The sequence below is a fragment of the Nipponia nippon genome, unplaced genomic scaffold, assembly GCF_047370975.1.
Source record: "Nipponia nippon isolate SJK-2023a ecotype South Korea unplaced genomic scaffold, ASM4737097v1 scaffold_10, whole genome shotgun sequence".
Classification (NCBI taxonomy): domain Eukaryota; kingdom Metazoa; phylum Chordata; class Aves; order Pelecaniformes; family Threskiornithidae; genus Nipponia; species Nipponia nippon.
The window spans coordinates 27,040,028-27,060,337 of record NW_028262291.1 but is presented as its reverse complement, the minus strand read 5'-3'; the positions used below and the strand labels follow the sequence as shown (position 1 = coordinate 27,060,337).

At 43.7% G+C, this 20,310-nt stretch overlaps 1 protein-coding gene across 2 annotated transcripts; it reads right to left on the bottom strand.

Annotated features, from left to right (window-relative positions):
* On the bottom strand, window positions 1-19,322 carry C1QTNF4 (C1q and TNF related 4). 2 transcript variants are annotated; one of them, XM_087746772.1, is made up of 3 exons: window positions 10,430-10,511; window positions 8,704-8,772; window positions 1-1,534 (listed from the first exon to the last, which is right to left on the bottom strand). In XM_087746772.1, the coding sequence occupies exons 2-3, from the start codon at window positions 8,762-8,764 to the stop codon at window positions 426-428; spliced, it is 1,170 nt and encodes a 389-aa protein (XP_087602898.1). In that variant the 5' UTR covers window positions 8,765-8,772; window positions 10,430-10,511; the 3' UTR covers window positions 1-425. The 2 variants fall into 2 exon arrangements, with proteins under 2 accessions (XP_087602898.1, XP_087602899.1); XM_087746773.1 differs by lacking the exons at window positions 8,704-8,772; window positions 10,430-10,511 and adding an exon at window positions 19,192-19,322.
* Window positions 19,323-20,310: the final 988 nt, after the last annotated feature.

The following is a 20,310-nucleotide window of genomic DNA, read 5'->3' as shown; positions in this document are numbered from 1 at the left end:
AAAATTTTACATCTTTTGTATTTTTATTGCATTCATTTTCATTACATTTATTCCCTCCCCAGATATGCAAGGAAAGTCACCACATCCTTTGCTTTCTGGATGTTGGGGACCTGCAGTAACATTACTGCAGTGGTTCTCTGATCCTCAGCATCTCACTACACTGCCCCACCCCTGCCCCAAAACTACCTCATGCTTTATGCTTAAATCAAACACCAGCACAGGACACACACATACAACCTGTAAAGACCTTTCTACGGATGAATGGCAGACACAGCAGTTGCCCTGTGGACAGGGCACAAGCGTGCAGCATAAGGAAAGCACTGGACACATGATAGCATGCTCAAAGTAGAGGATGATATCCGAAGAGGAGCTGTACCCAAGTTCATGGCACCTTGGCTTTTCTTACGCTCCTTTCACATCTGCATTTAATTATTTGACCCTTGGGGTGAGCTGGCACCTGGAAGCCATTTTGGCTGAGCCTCTGAATAGATCAGGAAGCCCGTGAAGGTGATGTACTTGCCATGGTTGCTGTAGGCACCATAGCCATCGTGCTGATGGCTGTAGAGCCAAACAGTGTCCCCATATTGCAGAGGCAGCATGATACTCTGGCTCTGCATCTCCCGCCTCTTGGAGTGGTTGTCGTCATAGATCATGGCCTGCACCTCATTGTGATTCTTCATAAGTTTCACTGACATAGTCTTAAAGGGCATTTTGCCAATGGTGAAGGAGAAATAGTATGCACCAGGTATACGGCATGAGAAGATGCCAGTGGAGGAATTGAAATCTTTTCCAATGTTCACAAACTCTGTGTCAAATGTGATAGGCTCATGCTGGGTTTGCTTGTCATCTGTCCCCAGGAGACTTTGTGAGCGGGCAACAGAAAATGCAGAGCGAGGGTCTTGCTCTCTGTTTGGTTGATCAGATAACACATGTCGCTGTGAAGCTTCATTTTGCTCTCTGGGAAGCTGCTGAATAGTGTGGTGGTGTGGCCCCAGCTCTTGAGAGCTAAGAGCGTTCTGGAAGAAGGCAGAAGTGTCTGGATAGATTAGGTAGCCATTGAAAGTTGTATAGGGGCCCACGTTGCTGTAAAGAGCATACTTGGGGTCTCCATGTAAACGCAGCCAAACTGTGTCACCGTAGTCAAGCTGCAACATGGCACTCTGGCTGGCTACCTTCCGTTCCTTGCGGTGATGTTCATCATACACAATCACTTGCACCTCATTCTTGTTTCTCATCAGCATGACAGACAAGTTTTTCTTTGGGTATTTCCCAACAGTGAAGGAGAAGTAGTAGGCTCCAGGGATCCGACAGCGGAACAATCCAGTCTTGGGATCAAAGTCATTGCCAATGTTCACATACACTTTGTCAAAGGTAATGACCATCTCAGAGCTCCCTTCCATGCTGCTGGTTCTGGCCACAGAAAAAGCAGAGCGAAATTCGGTATTGGTGTCTGCTGGGAAGCCATCTGTAGGCAGAAACGTCATGCAGCAAAGGAAGCCAAACAGGATCTGAACCTTCGGTTGCATCATTGTATCTGAAAGGAAAAAGAAGCATATTTTAGCAGGAATCCCATTAATTTCCAGCTCATACTCCAGTTGAAACCCAGACCTGAATCTTGCTAAATAGACATGAAGGTCTATGTCCAAATATTGAGGAGTTTCCAGTGCATTCTCTGATCAGTGTGTGGAACCATACCTCAGTTCAGATCCCAGTACCATTTTGATATTTTCCTAGCAAGACTTGGACCTTTTTTCCCTGTACTTGTAGGAAAAAAAAGAACCTTCTCCTTTGAAAGCCTGGCTGTCCTACAGTTTGTCTGCAAAACACTGTGTTGCTCACACTGCAGAGGGATCTCAGAGCTTGTTGGGGCTTTGCCAGACCTCCCTTTTGTAGTGTTCTTATTCATAAGACCAAGGATTAAACAAAGCCCTGCACAGACCCTGTATTATACAACTGAGATAGATACAGCTGAAGGGCAGGGAGAAGAGGACATGTGCTCTAGAGATTGCCATGCAGATGTCATTGCCTAGCACTGCACTAGCTGTTTCACAGGATGTGGAAGCTGGAAGCCAAGTAAGTAAGTTGGTAGAGCCCATTATTCAGACAGACTCCACCATTAATCTGTGAAGAGTGTAAAGAAACTAGAAGAAGAGGGATTGTTTAGGGAAGGACGGAAGACAATGGAGAAAATGAATGACATTTAAAAAGGAAGGAAAACAAAAGATAAAAAAAAAGGCAAGTCTCCCAAAGTATAGAATCTCAGAGAGAGAACCGAAATACCAAAACCAGGGAAACGACTCCCCATCTGGATAATAAACCACAGAGAAAAAAAACTTCTTTGACCCTTAAAAAAGAGGATAAGTTAGGAGCTAATGGGATTTTCTGCTGCTAGTTTCTGTGATAGTTTTGTTTTTGGACTGAAGCCAAAAATCATCTATTAGTGCTTTCAGGCTGAAAACAAAACTGCCAGTCATTCCAGTAAGAAGCTTCTCTCTCTGTCACCTCTCTGTGCTTATTAAAATATCATTCAGGCTGGGAGGCAACTGCCTGGTTTTCAGTCTGTCCCATCTGTCACCCCAGAACTGGTGCCTTGCCAGCCTGCAAACAATGAATTCACAGACCAGCAGAACAGGAGCAAAACATGCTACTCATTGGGGGGAGGGGTGAAGACAAATCCTGAATTAAAAGGGATAAAAAGGTAAATATTTGAACCAACTGGATAACCTAGTAATAGAAGTAAAGCATACGGAATCCACATAGACTGTGAGGTGGCAATGGGATCCTGTTTTGGCAAGATGTGATACCTAGAATCACTCACCAACAGGAATTTAGCTTGACCTACAGTCCCTGCTCTTTCACACTTGAGAATAAAACTGAAATCTGAAATGCAGCTCTAATAGATATGAACCCAAGAATGAACTATATTCTCACTTAATTACATGTAACTGACACACTAGTGTCAGGACAAGTGGGACAACCTGAGGAACTACAGGCCGGTTGGCCAGTTAGCCCCTCACTTTGGTCCCTGGGAAAATCACGGAGTGTTCTTCTTGGAACACATTTTTAGGCAAAAGGCATGACATTTAGCATGTGTTGATCAACTGAGGGTAGATCATGTCTGACCAAACTGATTGCCTTCTTGTGAGAAAAGACCAGTGTCTGTCACCTACCTTTTAGCAAGGCTTTTGTTATAGTGTCCCAGAGCATTCCTGTATCCAAGTTGTTATGTTACAATCTAGATAAGTGGACTACTTAGATGGGTGAAAAACTGGCTGGGTTGTCAGGCTCAAGGGCTAGTGTTTAATATTCAATATCCTCTTTAATATTTTTTATCAATGACCTGGAGAAGGAGACAGAACGTCCACTCATCAAGGTTGCAGATGACACCAAAACAGGGGGTTTGTCAATACACTTGGAGGCACAGCTGCTATTCAGGGGGACATAGGCTGGAGGAATGGACTGAAAAGAAATTCAGCAAGGATGAATGCAAATTCCTGTACCTGGGATGGACAAACCCTGTGTGGTGACTAACTGGCTGAGGAGCAGCACTGCTGAAAAGGATCTAGGAGTCCTGGGGAACAATAATTTACTCCTGAGTTAGCGCTGTGCCCTGCAGGTAATGGAGACTAACAGCACACCAGGGTGCATCAACAGAAGGTAGCCAGTAACCACAGGCAGTGATTATTCCCCTTCAGTTGACAACTGAGTGACTCCAGAAGAGGGCAGCCAAGATGGTTGGGGTCTGGAGCACTTGCCATATGAGGAGAAGCTGAGGGAACTGGGCTTGTTTAGCCTGGAGAAGAGAAAGCTTTGGGGGGATCTAGTAGTAGCCTTCCAGTACCTATGAAGAGGTTACTGAGATGACAGAGCTAGGTTCTTCACTGATATGCATGGTGGGAGAATAAGAGACAATGGTCATAAAATCCAAAGGGGAAGGTTCAGACCAGATATAAGCGAAATAATTTTACATTGAGGGCAATTAAGAATGGAATAGTTTAGCCAGAGAGATTGTGAAATCTCCATCCTTGGAAGTTTCAAGACCAGACTGGATTAAGCTGTGAGCAACCTAGTCTGCATTCAGTGTTGGCCCTGCTTTCAGCAGGAGGTCGGACTAGAGACCTCCGAAGTCATGATTCCTGATTCTATAGCTGATTCCCATAGCTACTGCCTTCTCACAGTTTAAAATTAACTCACTACTAACCCTAGCCATGACACTTACATGGAACTAACCAGCTAACGGCAGGTCTGACAGACATTCTTTCATCCAGCAAATGAATGTTATTTAAGAAATTTAAGAAAGCATTTTCAATGGAACTATTAAGCCACAGCTAATTGCCATGCATCTGCTTCCATGCTGTCTTTATTTTTCCTCACTTCACCATTTAGTTTGTGAGCTCCTCAGGGCAAAGACTCTCTCTCTTCCCATGTCTGTACAGCATTTGGCCATTGCTACCATTTAAACAATACTAATAGGCCCTAACATCCCACCAAGAACTAAATCCCAAACTGTCACACTGTGAGCTCAGCTTCTGGTTTAGCAGTATTATTTTTGCAGAGTGCAGAGTGCTACATCCAGCATGGCAGGCTCATTTCAGCTTCCAGCTTAGAAAACCAAGCCCTAAAGGCAAACTTACAAGGGTTGTTAGATGTTTCTGATTCATACTCATCCATTGTTACTCTAGTGATCACCACGGTGTGGCCGCATGGAGAACCAGGATGACTGTGACATGGCTGCATGCTCTTGAGCCAAGAAATGACAGGAAAGGATCTGGCATTTGAATTTTTAGCTAAACTAACCAGCCTGGTTCTAAAGCGCTGCCTGTGCTCCAGAGCTCACTCAGTGTATCTGGGAGTCAGGGAATATACTGCAAGCACGTCACTGCTGGCCAAAAAAACCACAGAAAGACAAAACAGTTTAATAAACTCTGTAGTAAATCTGACTTTATATTTCTTCAAATGACCACTATCCTTGTTTTTGTCCCAAAGCTAATTTCTCTGTGGTAATGTCCCTTTGAAAAAGGTTGGATCACTCAGTTACAGTTGCAAAGACTCTCTGCTGCTGCAGTCCCTTTTTTATCAGCTCTTCCCAATAACTTACTGACAAGTCATTTAAATAAGGCAGTTAATTATGCCATGTTTCCATTAGCAAGTTGTTTCCTTGACAGCTCCCACTCACGACTTTCAGGACTATTTAGGTTCTTTATCTTTTTAAAATAATTTAGAAAGTATCTAATAACTGCCTCTCACACTAAACCAGTCTAAGAATAATTTGCCAATCATTAGGAAGATTCAGCTATCTACAGGACTGCCATAAACAGAGGCAACTCATGACAACTCTTGAACGTATTAGCATAGTAAGTCTGAAAGATAAAGCTTCCAAAATGCTCTGTTGCTCCCCCAGCAAATGCTTCTGGTGCCCAAGTGTTTTACTGGGATAGCTTTGTTCCAGCAGGGAAGAGACAGCACCAAGGATGTGAGGCTGGCCAGGGACACTGTGGTATCAGCCTTAAGTTCATGCTATGGCATAAGTTTTAAAACTGCAGAGTGAGGTGAAGGACCCAGGCCAGAGGTGAAAAGTGGGTCTTCAGCATGGGCCATGCATGTGTCATACATAGCAGCTGTGTTATTCTCATTACATTTACATATCAATCAGGGCCCTTTGCCCCCTACCCTACCATTCCTTATTGTGCTAACACCACAGAAGTGTGCAATGAAGCTAAGCAGACCCAAGGGATAAACAGAGTATGCTACTGCCTTTACACTAGGCAGTACCAACAGGGACAGCAGCCCACAGGGAAGAAGTCAAGAAACTAATTTTGGAACAGGAAGCACAGAACACATCATGGAGCTAAACAGCTCTCAAAGGCACTGACATTAAATTAATGACCTGAAAAGAAGGGGCTAAAATGGTAGTGACTCACATAGAACAGGAGTTGCAAATCTTTTTTGAAAAGAAAGAGACAGAATTCACCATTTGCATGACCCAGGAAACTTTAATAGCTTTGTACTTGCTGAAGGTGTTTTTTCTGTCCTGGAACAGAATCAACCCACCAGTGGAAAGACAATTAGCTTTACTCTTCTACTGAAATCCATGGATTTAGAAAATGACTTTCAATAATAGAAAGGTCACCCCGTTTCTAGACTTGCAGGCCAGATCTTGTTAAACTCACAAGGGTTTTCTTTTTAGTCCAAAATATTAATAAGCTAGATTCCCTAGTCCTACCTTAGGCAGAGTCCTTTAATTTCAGTGGGAGTTTTACCCAGAAGATCACTGAAGAATGAGATATGAAACAAATGTGAAGCAGTGCAGTTGGATTAACTGTTAGTAAAAGTTCTTAAAATCCTGTAAGCTGCAAGAGCAAAGCCCTGTTCTTCCTAGCTCTCACTCTAATATTTAAGGACAGCTGCAAATGTTTCAATTATTTGAATCAGTGAAAGCCTGGGTAATGAACAGCCTTCTTGGACTATAGTTAGCAAGATTTTTTTTTCCCCAGATACCACATACTGCCTGTTCCACTCATCTGATACAGGTTAAGAGCATCAGATAATGATGCAAATGCTTCACTTCTTCCAGCATCAAGGAGAAATTAATTGTAGTAGAACCTCAAAAGCAAAATCTGTATAGAGTACTGTTTGACAAAATCAGGGATTCACTTATGGCTTTGGTCTTTCTCTGCTTTTGATGAAGGTGTTTTTTTAAACTCTGGAAAAATCCTGAGAGGTAAAACCTTGTCTGAAGCATTCAGGATACTTTTTGGAAACTATAAGCCACACTTTGAATGACAGAACTGTATGGCATTAATATAGAAAGTACTTAATTTTAAATGTTTCCTTCAGTCAAGGGAGTCCTTTAACATAATAAACCAGCTTCTGTGTACTCAAAGATCTGCGGAGAGACAAAAATTCTTTCAAAGTGCCTCAACTCCAGCCATACTTAGGAAAAGAAAATGGAGGGACTGTATTTTGGCATAAGCCTCTCATGTTAGCCTGCACTTCAGAATATTAATTAAACCTGCGATATTTCAACTGAAGCCCTAACAACTCTGTTTAAGCTAAAATGATGATATATAAGATGATGTATATTCACTGATCAAAATGGAAACACGATAGTCCTGACATTAAGATTTTTCTTCCTATAACAGCATTCAAGTTGTTAAACACATTTGAAGTGCCAGGGTGACACACTGTGTCTTCTGCTTTGGCTATTATGTATATTTAAAAATATATTCATTTAGATGGACAGAGTGATGTTTTAGTAGAGAAGATGGCTGAATAAACCCTAGGTGGGAGCAAGGACTCATTCTAACAGATTAATGCTTTAAAATATAATATAATTTTTTTTAACATCCTTTTCTAAATGAACAACTTACACAGTCCAACTCTCCACCACATACACACTCCTCAAGCAAACAAGACTAAAAACTGCAAAGCAAAGAAACATACTCTAACACTGATCAGAAGTGGAAGAACAGAAAACATTGTTAGAACATTTGAGTTTAAACTGTAGTTCATAAAATGTGTTGAATACTGTAAAGTTGTTTTGCACATGCAGTTAAACAAACTGTTGATAAGCCGTCTTTGAAATCACAGCAGCAGTAAGTAGTGAAAAACACTAGCCATTGTTGGGAATGAGTTCAGTGATAAATGGTTTCTGTGAAAGCATGGACAGAGAAAACTGGAAACCACAGCATGAGAAAGCCAGAAGTCTGTTGTTTATTTAACACTGCTACCTTTAAACATAAAACACTGAGACCATTTCAACAGTAGGAATTTTTTGCATGGATCCAGTTACGGTTACAGTAATGCCAAAGTTAAACTATCTCTTTTCCCGCCCCCGAACCTAATTTCCTTTTTTAGCCTCGTTTATGTGTGCATTTCTTTCTCCTGGTGTATGCAAGAGATGCTGAGCCTGTGGAACAAGGCTTTGTTAAAGCATCCCATCTCTCCAGGAGGAACCGGATTGCTGCACCAGAAGGCAAATCACACTGGCATAAAGGATTAACAGAGACAGTCTGGCCTGGAATACCAGGAGGTATTTTGATAGGTAAAAAAAAGTAACTGACACTTTGGCAGCATATACCATAAAGATCTCAGTTAAGACAGAGAGAGAGGAAGGTCCCAAAAGGCAGACTGGCCAGTTTAGCTAGGTCTAAAGAGAGAGAAAGGCACAGAGACCTCAGAGAATGGAGTAGAGGGCAATTTCATTCTTCCAGGTGGCTGGGCTGGAAGCCATGTAGTGGGAGGACTTTTTCACAGAAGTCCTGGGTTTTTTTCGCTTTGGCCATGGAGGTAGAACCACAGGAAGCACAGGGATGCTGCCAGACAGACTGCCCCAGCAACAGCCCTACTGGAGTGACAGTCACCTTATGAGGAAGAATTCTGAGCAGAAGCAGCGCAATTCAGGCTATTCCAAAGGCTAATGAGAAATTATTATTTAAAAATGAACAAGACTTAGTTACAGGGATGATTTTATTTTAAACTTCTCACCTGGCTTAAGATATTTAAACTATGGTAGTCTGCAAACAAGCTGGTAGCCTGCTGAACTGCACATTGCTGGACTCTGTAGAAGAGTTTTTAAAAGAAACTTACAGTCTAGAAGATATAGGATAGGGGACATGGGTAATAACAAGCAAATGTAGCATAAGATTTCTTACTCTTACTATGCTATTACAAAGTCTGGGGAAAAAAAACAAACAAACAAACCTGCAGGATTAAAGGTGCTAAAATGAAACAGCCAGCAAATAAGACAGTTCCGTTTCATCATCTGACCAGCTGGAATCAACAAGCAAGACCCAGTTAGTACACAGCAGTGCTAAAGCAGAATGTGAACAGCAAGGTAATGGCTATACAGACCACGAGGGACTCTCTGAAGAGGCAACGAGGGAGAAAGTTTAGACGTGTTTGCAGAAGATGTTTCTGGGTTGGAGGCAAAAACTGGGAATCTAAGGAAGATGCAGATGGGTTCAGCATCACAGACTACTCTTGAAATTTTTCTCTTTTAGTAAGAGTTTGGGCAGGAAAAAGTTCAACGTTATTCCCCAGGGGGAATATTATGGGGACTTTAAAGGGTTGATAAAGAATCAAAAGGCTGTTTAGACAGCCCCACTGAACACAAGCTTGTTCTCAGGTTTTCCTGAAGTGGTGGTGTAGCTCACATCCTTAGGGACATTTTCTTTAAAACACATCTCTGCATTATAACCAATAGGGAAAACTGAGCTGTGAGTGACAAAGTGGAAACACTAGGTGGGCAGAATGGCACTATACTCAGTACTCTGGAATCAGCTCAGATTCTAACCCCTTTATTCTTTCTGTTTTGTTGTTACATACCATGGCTCAGTTTTTCTATGCCACTTCCTTCCAGTGAAGGAAAGTTTAGCTCTCGGGATAATCCCCGCTCCTTCTGTTAACCTATAAAAGTCTAGCAACAGTTCAGAGACTATAGGTAGGTATTTACAGTATTTACTATAGGTAGGTATCTACAGTATAGGTAGTTATTGTTTGATTTTTTTAAACCACATTTTCCTCTATGCATCTAAGGAGAAGTTTCCTTCAATGCAGCTGAATGAATAATTTCATCCTCCAATCATGCAGACCAGAAGAGGAGGTTCCTATGCTGTTCTCAGAGCTGATGCCCTATTTGTCAATTTTCTTTCAATCCTTAGTTGTAACAAATACTTATAGACATTAAAGAAAATTTCATCAGGATGAGAGTAAGTATTCCAGTCAAACACAGGCTGTACTGGCTTTCCTTCCTGTTCCATACTGCCACTTTCATTCACATGCCCAGTCGTCCAGCAGACCTGTCAGGTACAGCACCATCAGCTGGGAAAAATCTTGCAGTGATCCTTTCATGTTTTCCTCTCATCCTCTCATTAAGAATGAAAACAACTGCTAATAGTAGGTTTATTTGTCCAGGAACTAATAGGAACCTGTGGAACCTGCCACCCATGAAGGTGCACTAAATAAGAAAGCCATTTTGACTGTCTATACATTACAGGAATCACAACTTTTGTATTATACCTTCCTGTTGAAGACTGTTGTACATGAGATTGTGGAGATATTATAAGAAATATTGGAACCTGTGGTGTACTCTCAAGGTTTGTTCATTGTCCTCTCTGTAATGGTTTTGTGTTCTCAGTTTCGTTTCTGTAAGTCTGTGCTCCTGCACTTTGTATCAGCCAATATATGATTTCAATTTCACTGCTATGTAAGGTCCTAATCAAAACAAGGAACAAGTTTTAGATTTTTTTGTCTATTTTCTTCTCTAGCTGCATAGCCACACCTTTTCTTTCTCTCTCTCACTTGATTAGGCACATCATTCTCATTTTTCCTGGAACTCTGTGCCTGCAGTTGTTGCCTCCAACCCGTTCCCCCACTCACTGGTATGCTGCCCTCCAGTCATTGCTCTAAGACCTGACACGTCACCCACCTGGGTAAAAGCTAGAGGGAATATGCTGGTTCTTGTTGGTTGATCATCAAATCACAAATTAGGATGAGCCTGTGGAGTCCAGTAGTTGTCCCCTAGGGGAATTAATGGATAGCTGAATGCCATCTGGGATTACATGCAAGGACAACAAAAAGCATTTTTGTTTCCTAGTCATGTCTGAACTCACTGACTGCTAAGAGTTGATTTAGCAATGTAACCAAAGATGTTCACAAGTTGGGTAACTCTGGTCCCCCTCTTGATTACCTGCAGTTAACAGAAAACTTTCAGAAAGGATGAGATTCAGTTCTTTTTGCTTGATAGATCAACTTGTAACACTATGTTTCATCAATGAAAACACATAATTGATTTGGTCTTTTTATCCATCAAAGGCTGCACTATAACATACTTTGAGAAAATGTCACATGCTATTAACTGGTATTTTCTGACAGTAGACTTTGTAAAACCATCTGAAAAAAACTCTGTCTGTACTGGGGCATTTGCCTACAGGAATGCTGCTTTCCTTGGGAGTTTTTTTTCTTGTCTTGACAGGTAAGGCAGGAAAGCATGCTGTCTTTTAACATCTGCCATCACACTCAGCCAAAAAATCACATTCATTTCTTTTCATGCCCTGCTGTTTCATTACTGTGAAGGTAGTCAGAGAACACTGTGAATTGCACTGCAGTGCTGCTCTTCACTGCCGACATGCTGCAACATCTCAATTTGGAAATTCACGGAGCTCTAGTTTAGTGAAGAAGGTGATAAAAGGCATTAAGATCTGTGTATCTTCCATCTCTGCTCTGGCATCTTGCTTTCTGCTCCTCCTCCTGCAGGGTCAGGACACAGGCCTGGAACTGGAGAACTGGGAAGAAACAAGCATCATGCACTCAGCACCAAAGCAGAGGCCAGTATTATTCCAGAATGAAAACCCTGCTCTGCCAAACTCTGTCTGGGGAAAGGAAGGTGTCAGTCAAAGTCCACATACACTAACGAGTCTTTTTTCTCTTCCTGTTCTCTAATTGTCCAACATGACAATCCTGTTGCTTTTATACTCAGTGAATTAGTAGACAGATCAAGAAACAACCATTTAAAGAATAATCATTGCGTGTGACTACCCCCATTTTTGTCACCAGCCAGTCTCTTGAGATCCAGACTTCCTCTAAGTGGTACAGAAGTTCTGGATTAACAATGAAATTCTGCAATACACAGAGTGCTCTTCAGTATCAGTTGCTTTTCATGAATCAGGTTTATAAAATTCTCGGCCCAGTAGCATTCTTTCTTTTATGCCTACAGATACACAGTTAAAAGTAGCAAAGTAAGTTAGAAAAGTTAGTCATTGTCATGTTTGTTAATACTGACCCTTCACAATCAGCAACGTGCAGTTCCCCGTTGCCAGTGGTCTTTCCTCGCAAATGCCTTGTAATGAGACCTCTCTGAGCAGTGCCTATAGACAGCTGGAACCTGGGCCCTTTCAATTTTTTAGCCTTTTTACTAAAAACTATTTCTCAGAAGGCTATAGTTGGTGCAAATGAGACATCCCAAGGCTGTGAATTGATAGCTGATATCTTCAGGAAAAACCCAGTTTCTGCTTCCACTTTTTAAACTCTGAGTGTAGTTTGGTCCATGGATTTAATCAGCTTGTCATGTTCTTCAACAGGGAGTTATGAAGTTCCTTCCTTAAACACCGTGCAAGTCAAGTTTTCATAGTTGCGCTTTTGAACTTGGATTTTTCTGTGACAACCTGACACAGAAGTGCTGCTGCCCACAAGGCAGAGTCTACTGCCCTGGTTGGAGGGACAGAGAGAAGCCTTTGCTGAACAATTTCCTCAATACACACATAGTTTTACAAGGTTTTCCCATATCTCCTTTCTGGCTTTATATTTTTTCCAGTATTTAAAAAACGCCCGTCCCCTCGTTATGGCAGTAGAAATGCTTGTGTGACTATTTCTGTAAAACTCCATCTGCACTAGGAAGCTGCTGGTAAAAGGCTTTGGCATTACCATCAAAAAGCGCTGCTGGACACTGCTGTTCACTCATCAGTCCCTCATTCACAGTGAGAAAGCGCTCAGAGCCTGTCAAGTGTTCACAGATTCCAGGCTCATCTGCGTGACCAGCCAGTTTCCTCCTAGGCAAAATTGCCTTTGACAGCTTGAAGCTGCTGCCTCTGATTTTTGCTTATAGGAAAAGAATTTTGCTAAAATACTGAAATAATGACTGCAGCAACCTACTGGCAGGTTTTATGTAACTTTTAGACCCTAACTGGACATGATATAAAAGAAAAAAAAAAGAATTAACATGAAGGATATTGCTGCTCTGAACACTGTTATGCAGATGCTTTATTTAAAGCAGGCTTGGATATCGTTACATTGCATTAAATATGCAGCTCATACTGACAGAAGTGCCATTTGCAATAGCCTACACAATTTCCTCACAACCACACTGAGAAATTTCAGCCATGCACCCTAAAACCAAATGTTCACATTCGGTTCATATTTTAAGCCACTGCGCCCTCTACTCAAATTCTTTCAGTCCCCTACCGTCCTTCTAGCTACTTCTGTCTAACACCTTTCCTTTTCAAGACAATTATTAACAGCTTCCAACAGGAGATTACAATCTGCAGAACCCCCTCCAGCATGTTCAGTAGTTTTCTGCCCAGCCTGTCTCAGATTTCCTCCCAAGTTTCCTAGAGAACAACGCCTCCACCTTGTTGCCTCCTCCTACTAGTAAAAAGGAGATTTTTTACACTAGGTATCCTTTGCTTTATCTCCTTCCAGAATCACCTTGTTCCAAAGCTGAATCTCGTTTAGCATCGGGTTACAGTAAGCCTTCTTTTGGACACCCTTTCTGTCTCCCAAATAAAGACTGGATTTCATAGACTCAGATGAGAAGTACAGACAGCAAACGGAAGGATGGGAGAAGGAGCGATGAAATGAACTCAAGCAAAACAATACAAGCTAATGTGAAGCACTGGTCAGTCCTTGGGTGGAAGGGATGTGAATTTACTTTGAAATACCTGGGGCACCAAGTGACTGGCTTTCTAAGCACATCATTATTTCTCCCAAAGTGTTCAAGCAGCAACGGAAGATGGGGGCATGGGGAAAAGCAATCAGAGCTTATGTAGTGTCACAGTTTGTGCTCACATGTCCCAGAGTAAATCAAAATATGAGGATTTCCAACAATTTATGGATAATTCCAGTGTAAGAGTATTTAAATGACACCAGATTATAATGCTAATATGCTACAGTTCACTGAGCAACAGCTCCATGAAAACAGCCTTCTAAAAAGCGTAGCCTAATTCTTCATTTTCTCCTTGTCTTGTTCAGATTCTTTCCAGCAGTTGCTTTGCAGCCTTTCAGTCCCAGAGAGTACCTGTTTTCACAGAAAAAATTCCCTATTGCCTGGTTGGTATAAAAAACACTTCCACTCCTCCCAGTATGTTTTTAACTTCTCTAAGAGCTTTTCTTTTTGTCTGAGTGGAAAGGTCTAAAGCCTGGGGAGAGAGAAAAATCCTTCTCCCTTTAGAGGATTAAAAAATTCTTTGGTTGGACTCAAAATGTGTTCTATTCAGGATCTCATGTGCTGCTCTCCACTGCAGCATCCAAAAGAGATGATCGTTGCTCTCTTATTACTTTCTACCTGTCTCCTCACAGAGATCCAGCACTTTTTCACCATTCACAGGGGACTGCCTGTTCCATTTATATTAAACAATATATGTTAAACCATGAATACTACAGGACCTAGATTTTCTCTCCCTGAAGAAATGCCTAAAAACATCAATCGTAGAACTATGCTTTATTTTATTCCTATTCTGAATTCCATTATTTTATTCCATTTTATCTCTAAAAAAACATTTTTGGACTACGGTCTTTCATTCAAGGAGTAAAATGCTAGAAGAGTTTGTATTTTCATTTCAGATAATTTTGCTAACTGTTAATTCTCATTCACTTTTCTTCTTCTATATCACTGTTTTCAGCATTCATAGACTCAGTCAAGCATCTGCTCCAGGGAAATCAGAATGTCCCACTCCCTATGTCTTCTCCAAAAAGAGAGACCTCTTTTAACCATCTTCTAGTAAGCTCTTACTTTTCTTTCGGGCTCTTTTCAGAAAGAGCTGCACCGTGTTCTTGGTGCTGTGCTACCCTTGGATATCAGACAAACATCAGAACAGGGCCAGCAGACAGCTTTTATTTCATTTACATGAAATGAGCACATTGCCTTCATAAAATGATAGAAGAATGGTCTAGAAGAGAACTTAAGACGACAAATAGTCCAAGGTACTTTCCCATGATAGGGCCACTAGCCTAATTTCATTCTTCACAGATAATTGTCTAACTTGTTCTTAAAAAGATGCAGTCTTCACAACCTCCCCAGACTAAATATTCAACCTTTTCTATTATCCTAGGTCCTAGAAAATTATTCCTGCATTCTAAAATAATATTTCTTTCTGCTACTTCTTGCTTTCTGTTCCATTCACCATGACCCCAAAGAAAAGATCATTCCCTCCTCTATTTTGTGTCCAAAGACTGTAATATTCCCCTACCAGTTTTCTGGGCTTTGGGCTAAATAATTTCAGTTCTTTCAAGTCATCTTGCAGGTCACGTTTTTCAGACCTTTGGTGAGTCCTGCTGCCCTTCTCTGGACTCTCTCCAATTGAATTGCACCTGTCTCAAAGTGCAATAACCAAAACTTCACACAGCCTCCAAGCTGAGGCTTTAGCAATGCTGAAGAGAGCAGGAGGATTGCTTCACATGTCTTCCAGGCTATAAGTCTTGCTATATATCCTAGCAAGATGTTTGCCTTCATTTGCAACAGCATGACATTGACTCATGTTCAGCTTGTGATCTATCGTAGCAGTCAGATTCTTTTCTGCAGCGTTGCATCCTAGCCATTTGCTTCTCACTCGTGCTTATGCAGTTGATTATTCCTGCCTTATTGTAGTACCTTGCATTTATCCCTACCAAATTTCATCCAGTTCTTTTCTTAGCAGTTCTTCCAATTTGTTGGAATAATTTTGAATTCTAATCTTTTCCTCCAGCATATTTCAAGTCTCACAGTTTTATGTCCCTGGCAAATGTGATACACCCACTCTTTATATTACCATCCAGGTCATCTAAGAAAACACTGAACAGAAGCAGATCCAGGACACGCCAACACAGCTATCATATCAGTTTTAAGCAGCTTGTGGCCTGTCTGAAGGACTGGCACAGACTAAAAGCAAGCAGATGAGCTCCGAAACTTCTGATATTATTTAAAGAAGATCTTCCTGTTCAGAAAATCATGTTTACCCAGTTTATAGCCTCCTTCACCTGCTATGCCCTGCGCCTCCCCAAAGCAAATATTTAAGAATAATGTACAACCACGATCAAGAATCTCAACTTTTACTTAAAAAAACCCCAAATTAATTCTCTCACTCTTATGCCACAAAAAATCTTTTAATATGTAAAATTAAGAAAAGCCAGTTCTGTTAGAATCTGCTGGAATACTGAAACAATGAATGGGAAAGATGTGACCCTCTCTCTTCATAGACTTAGGGATATATTATAAATGTCAGCATTTATTACTCTCACTGTAGTTACACCACCAGCACACGCTGGAAAGGATGCACCGAGGCAGCTAGTTGATTTCAATGGACTAAACATTTTCTTTGCACCTGCCCTTGACCAAAGGACTGCAGGTTCTTTTCCTCAGAGCTCAAATGCCAGCCGTGGTGGTCACAAGCAGGCACTAACAGATAGTAAGCCTTTGTGTACACAGGAATAAAGATGATCTGGTATTCCTCCTGACAACAGTGGCTTGACTCTCTCATCTGGCTCTGGCTCTCATTCCAGTAACCACTTCCATAGTCTCCCCAGATTCCTTAGCCCAATTATGGATGGTTTTCCTGGCACTGTGGCTGAGGCCCCAGCACAGCAGAAAACATGCATGGGATGAATTAACCAGCTGGAGGGTGAAGAGGGAGAAATAGGACTTTATGAATTTGTACTGTTTCCCAATGGGGCCCTAGTAATCAATTATTAGCCTCTGGAGTAGCCACCGACTGCTTGCTCTGTGATCATCTCCTCATTCTGGCTGTGTTACCTCCGCTGGAAACCTCAGACCTTTGATTAGATGCAGCAGGAATTCCTCTTTTGTTCTCTAACCTGTCTGGAGGAAGTATGCAACTAGAGAGAGGCTTTACGGGGACAAGATAGCACTGGCGGGGAGGGGGGGTAAGGGGGGACACAGGACAAGGCATTGACAAGAGAGCCAGCAGCACAGCAGTTGTGTCTTACTGGCTTATCTCATTTGAGCATCAGGCAAATTTCCTTTCCTGGGATAGGGGCAAAGGAAAAGGTAAAGGAAAGCTGAAAGGAAAAAAGAAGTCCTGCCTTTACTTAAGCTTGGATCTGCTGGGCAATGGGATCTATACTAAATCTCTGTGTCAAGAAGTAAGAGCTGAAGCTTTTAATCTCTACTGGGTGAAAATTGGAGTCAATCAGGTAGATTCTTTCAAATAATGTATGACGAACTATCAAACTGCAAGCCTTCATGTGTCTTTCAAGACAGTACAAAGATCCTTGCCCCTACAGACTAGTCAGCAAGCTGTTATTCTAAGGCAAGTGGAACATCATTTTCCTTAACTGTGCACTTTGGAGTAGAATGCACACTTCATACTTTGGGCATTTAAAAGGATAGGTGAATGGAAGAGTTCAGGAGTAAACCCCACCAAATCCTAATATCTGACCTCAGATGCTGTAGACTTCAGCATTTTTAAGACTCTAGCATTTTTAAGCCTTATTTTTTTCTCTATTCTCATGCCTTAGAGTCAATGTAGAGATGAGTATCTCTTGGAGGGAGATGTTTCTCAGCTGTGAATATTATATTCTCAGAGGTACTCTCCACCTTGGAAATCTACCTTCACTATTAGATTAGTTCATTTCAATGCTCTCTGCCTATAACGAACCATAAGAATGTGGAAATTTTGGCAGAATGACAGTGATCACTTGGAGGCTCACTGCATGTTCACTTTCCACTAGCACTGGCCTCTTTTTCTTTTGGTCTTCATATTATTGGGTGCTATGCACAGAAGGTTCAAATTATCTTGGCTCTTTACACCTTAGACATAGAGTATTCTCTGTGTGCCTGTGTTCATGTAGATTACTATTTGATACAAGAGTGAGCATTCCAAGAACTGGGGATCAACAATTGGCCTTGCCGCTGCTTGGAAATATCTCTATTATTAAAATGGAGAAAATAAAAGCTATCATACACCTACTTGACTACAGGTCACAGCATAGTTATCCTGTATTTCCGTAAGTATAGCTGCTGCCATTGTGAGCCCACCCAGTCTCCTGTAATTGGAAAATATTAATGGTTCTCAGTTTATCAATGAGCTCTCTCTGGAGAGCACAGCACAACAGACAGATGATCACACTAGTAAAACATAAATAACAACAAATGGGATTCCAAGTTTTGCCGCCAAATCTCTGTTTCCAATGTATTTCATTTCTGCACCTGTTTCTTCATCTACAAAACAGCAAATGTCTACCACACTGACAAATTATCAGATTTAAATCAATTCCATGTCAAAGACATAGGTTCTCCGTTATGGACACCAAATGTACTTTGAAGGCTTTGTTTCTTCCAGGTGGAAAATAGGAAAATCATTTGTAGAGCCTAGTCCACTAACCATTCAGTACTCTGGTCTCAGCTTTTTAGAGAGGAACAGAAGGAATGTAGAGGGTAATGCTGCCCTACTGGGAATCCTTATTCTTCCTTGACATATCTTTTAGTGCTATAAATTAACCCTTAAGAACGGGTAGACAAGCAAACAGCTGCCATATGCCTAGATAGGATCGCAGCCTCATTGGCAAAGCATTTCAAAGTCTTGTTACACATCATGTCCCTGGAGAAGAGAAACTGCAGAAGGTTGCAATAGCATCAGAATGAATAATTGAAGCACGGCTCATTCAGTATGTGCATAAACTGAAGGGTCACAATGCTGCCTTCTAGTCAGCCAGCAGTGCAGAAACTCACCGAGTGTCTGATAGAAACATCATCTGGAGATGCTGACCCACTTCCCTTGGAGCTTTTAGGGAGTGGGTTGAGGAGATGACAGTGGGATTGCCAAGTACACAGAGAAGGATTAAACTAGATTATCTGACAGAAAATTGTACATTACAGAATCAGTCGTGTATGCTAGTCTCAGGAAAACCCTTGGGAGTCAGTTCCCCCAGGAAACTAAAGTAGAGATCCATGCAAGCTTAATGCTATTTCCCACCTGAAAAACTGCCCCTGTGGGAATTTTCCGGGGTGACCTCCTCCATGGCCGGCCCCTGGGAGGTTCTCCACCCAAAATTTCATGCCCTTGCCCACATAAACTCTACTCATTTAATATTGGAAATAAAAGGGGAAGGGGGGGGTAACTCAGGCATTTCCCGCTATTGTCCATCCTCTCAGCGGGGACGGAGAGAGAGCGCCGCCCGCCCGGGTGGCCGTCCGAGCCCTACCCGCCGCCCCCGAGGGCCACGGGCTCGGACATCGCAGCGTGTCCCGAGCACCCGCCTTCGCGAGAACCACGGCCGCCGCCGTGAGAGCCCCGACGGCCCCTCTGCCGCCGCCTGGGCACCGCTCCGTACCGACGGCCTCCCCACGGGCGCCGCCGCCGGGGCAGGCCCGCCCTCGGCCCCCCTCCCACAGCCCCTATCCGGCCGGGGGATCCCAATCCCAATCCCTTCCCCTTCAGGTGCAGCCCGGCCCCGCCGGCAGCGGCTCCCCCGGCACGGTACCTGCTGCCGCCCCGCGGTGGCGGCTCCGCGGCGGCGGTTGGCGGCCGTTGGCGGCGGCTGGCGGCCGTTGGCGGCGCGGGGCTGTGCGCGGGGCTGTGCGCGGGGCCGCGGCGCTGCCTGCGCACTGACAGCTCGGGAGCCGCGGCGGCGGCGGGGGCCGGGGCTGGGGAGGGGGGCCCGGGCACCCGGGGCTCCGGCGCCGAATCAGTGACGGGAGGAGGGCCCGGGGGCGGGCGGGAGAGGGGAAGGGGAGGGGGGCGGCGGGGCGAAGGGGCTCGGCGCCCCTGTCACAGCCGGCCGCGGGTCGGCCTCCGGGAGGCGACGACGCCCCCGGGCGCTGCGGGCGGGGGAGGCGTGCGAGCGCCGACAGGGGAGGGGGCGGCGGGGCGATGCGGCGGTGTGAGAAAGCCGGGCTGGGCTCCCCGCTGCCTTCCCGGGAGAAGAGGGCGCTGGAAACCGGCGCCGTGGGATTGTGCACCAGCCGTTCACCGCAGCGGCGGCTGCGGCGGCAGAGGGAGCGCCCTGCGCTCCTCCCCTCCCGGGGCAGGCCGCCGGCGGGGGCGCCGGCCTGGGGACCGGGCGGTGAGGGGGCGACGGCGGCGGCGCGGGGGCGGCCGGGCCGCGGTGGGGTGGCGGGGCGAGAGCGCAGCGCCCTCCGGTCCCGGGCGAAGCGACCCGCGGGGCAGCGCTCCCACACCAGCGGTCCTCGGGCAGGTTGATGAGGGAGAGGGAATAGCGTTAGTGAGAGTAAACGGTGTCACTGGGGGAAACGACGTGCTTTTGGCTGCTCAAGGCCGTGTTCCTGTCTGACCTTCTGCTCTGGAGATTTGCAATCCCAAAAGCTTTTCTATAGACCAGCTGTGTTATTTGGTCCAACAAAAGCTCGTATCTCTCTAGAAAGCTTGGCTTGCCTTAGATCATCACCTAACAACAACAAGGCTACTACTTGTTCCTTTGAAGGTCGGCATTGATTTTTGCTGACAGCAGAATAGCAGGCTTTTCACATTACTGTTCTATGTTGAAGAGCAAATTTGGGGTTTTGTAAAGCATGTTTATTAGTAGCCCTGTAAAATCTGATGTTGACTTCCAGAAAGAAGATGTCAAGATCTGAATGTTAAA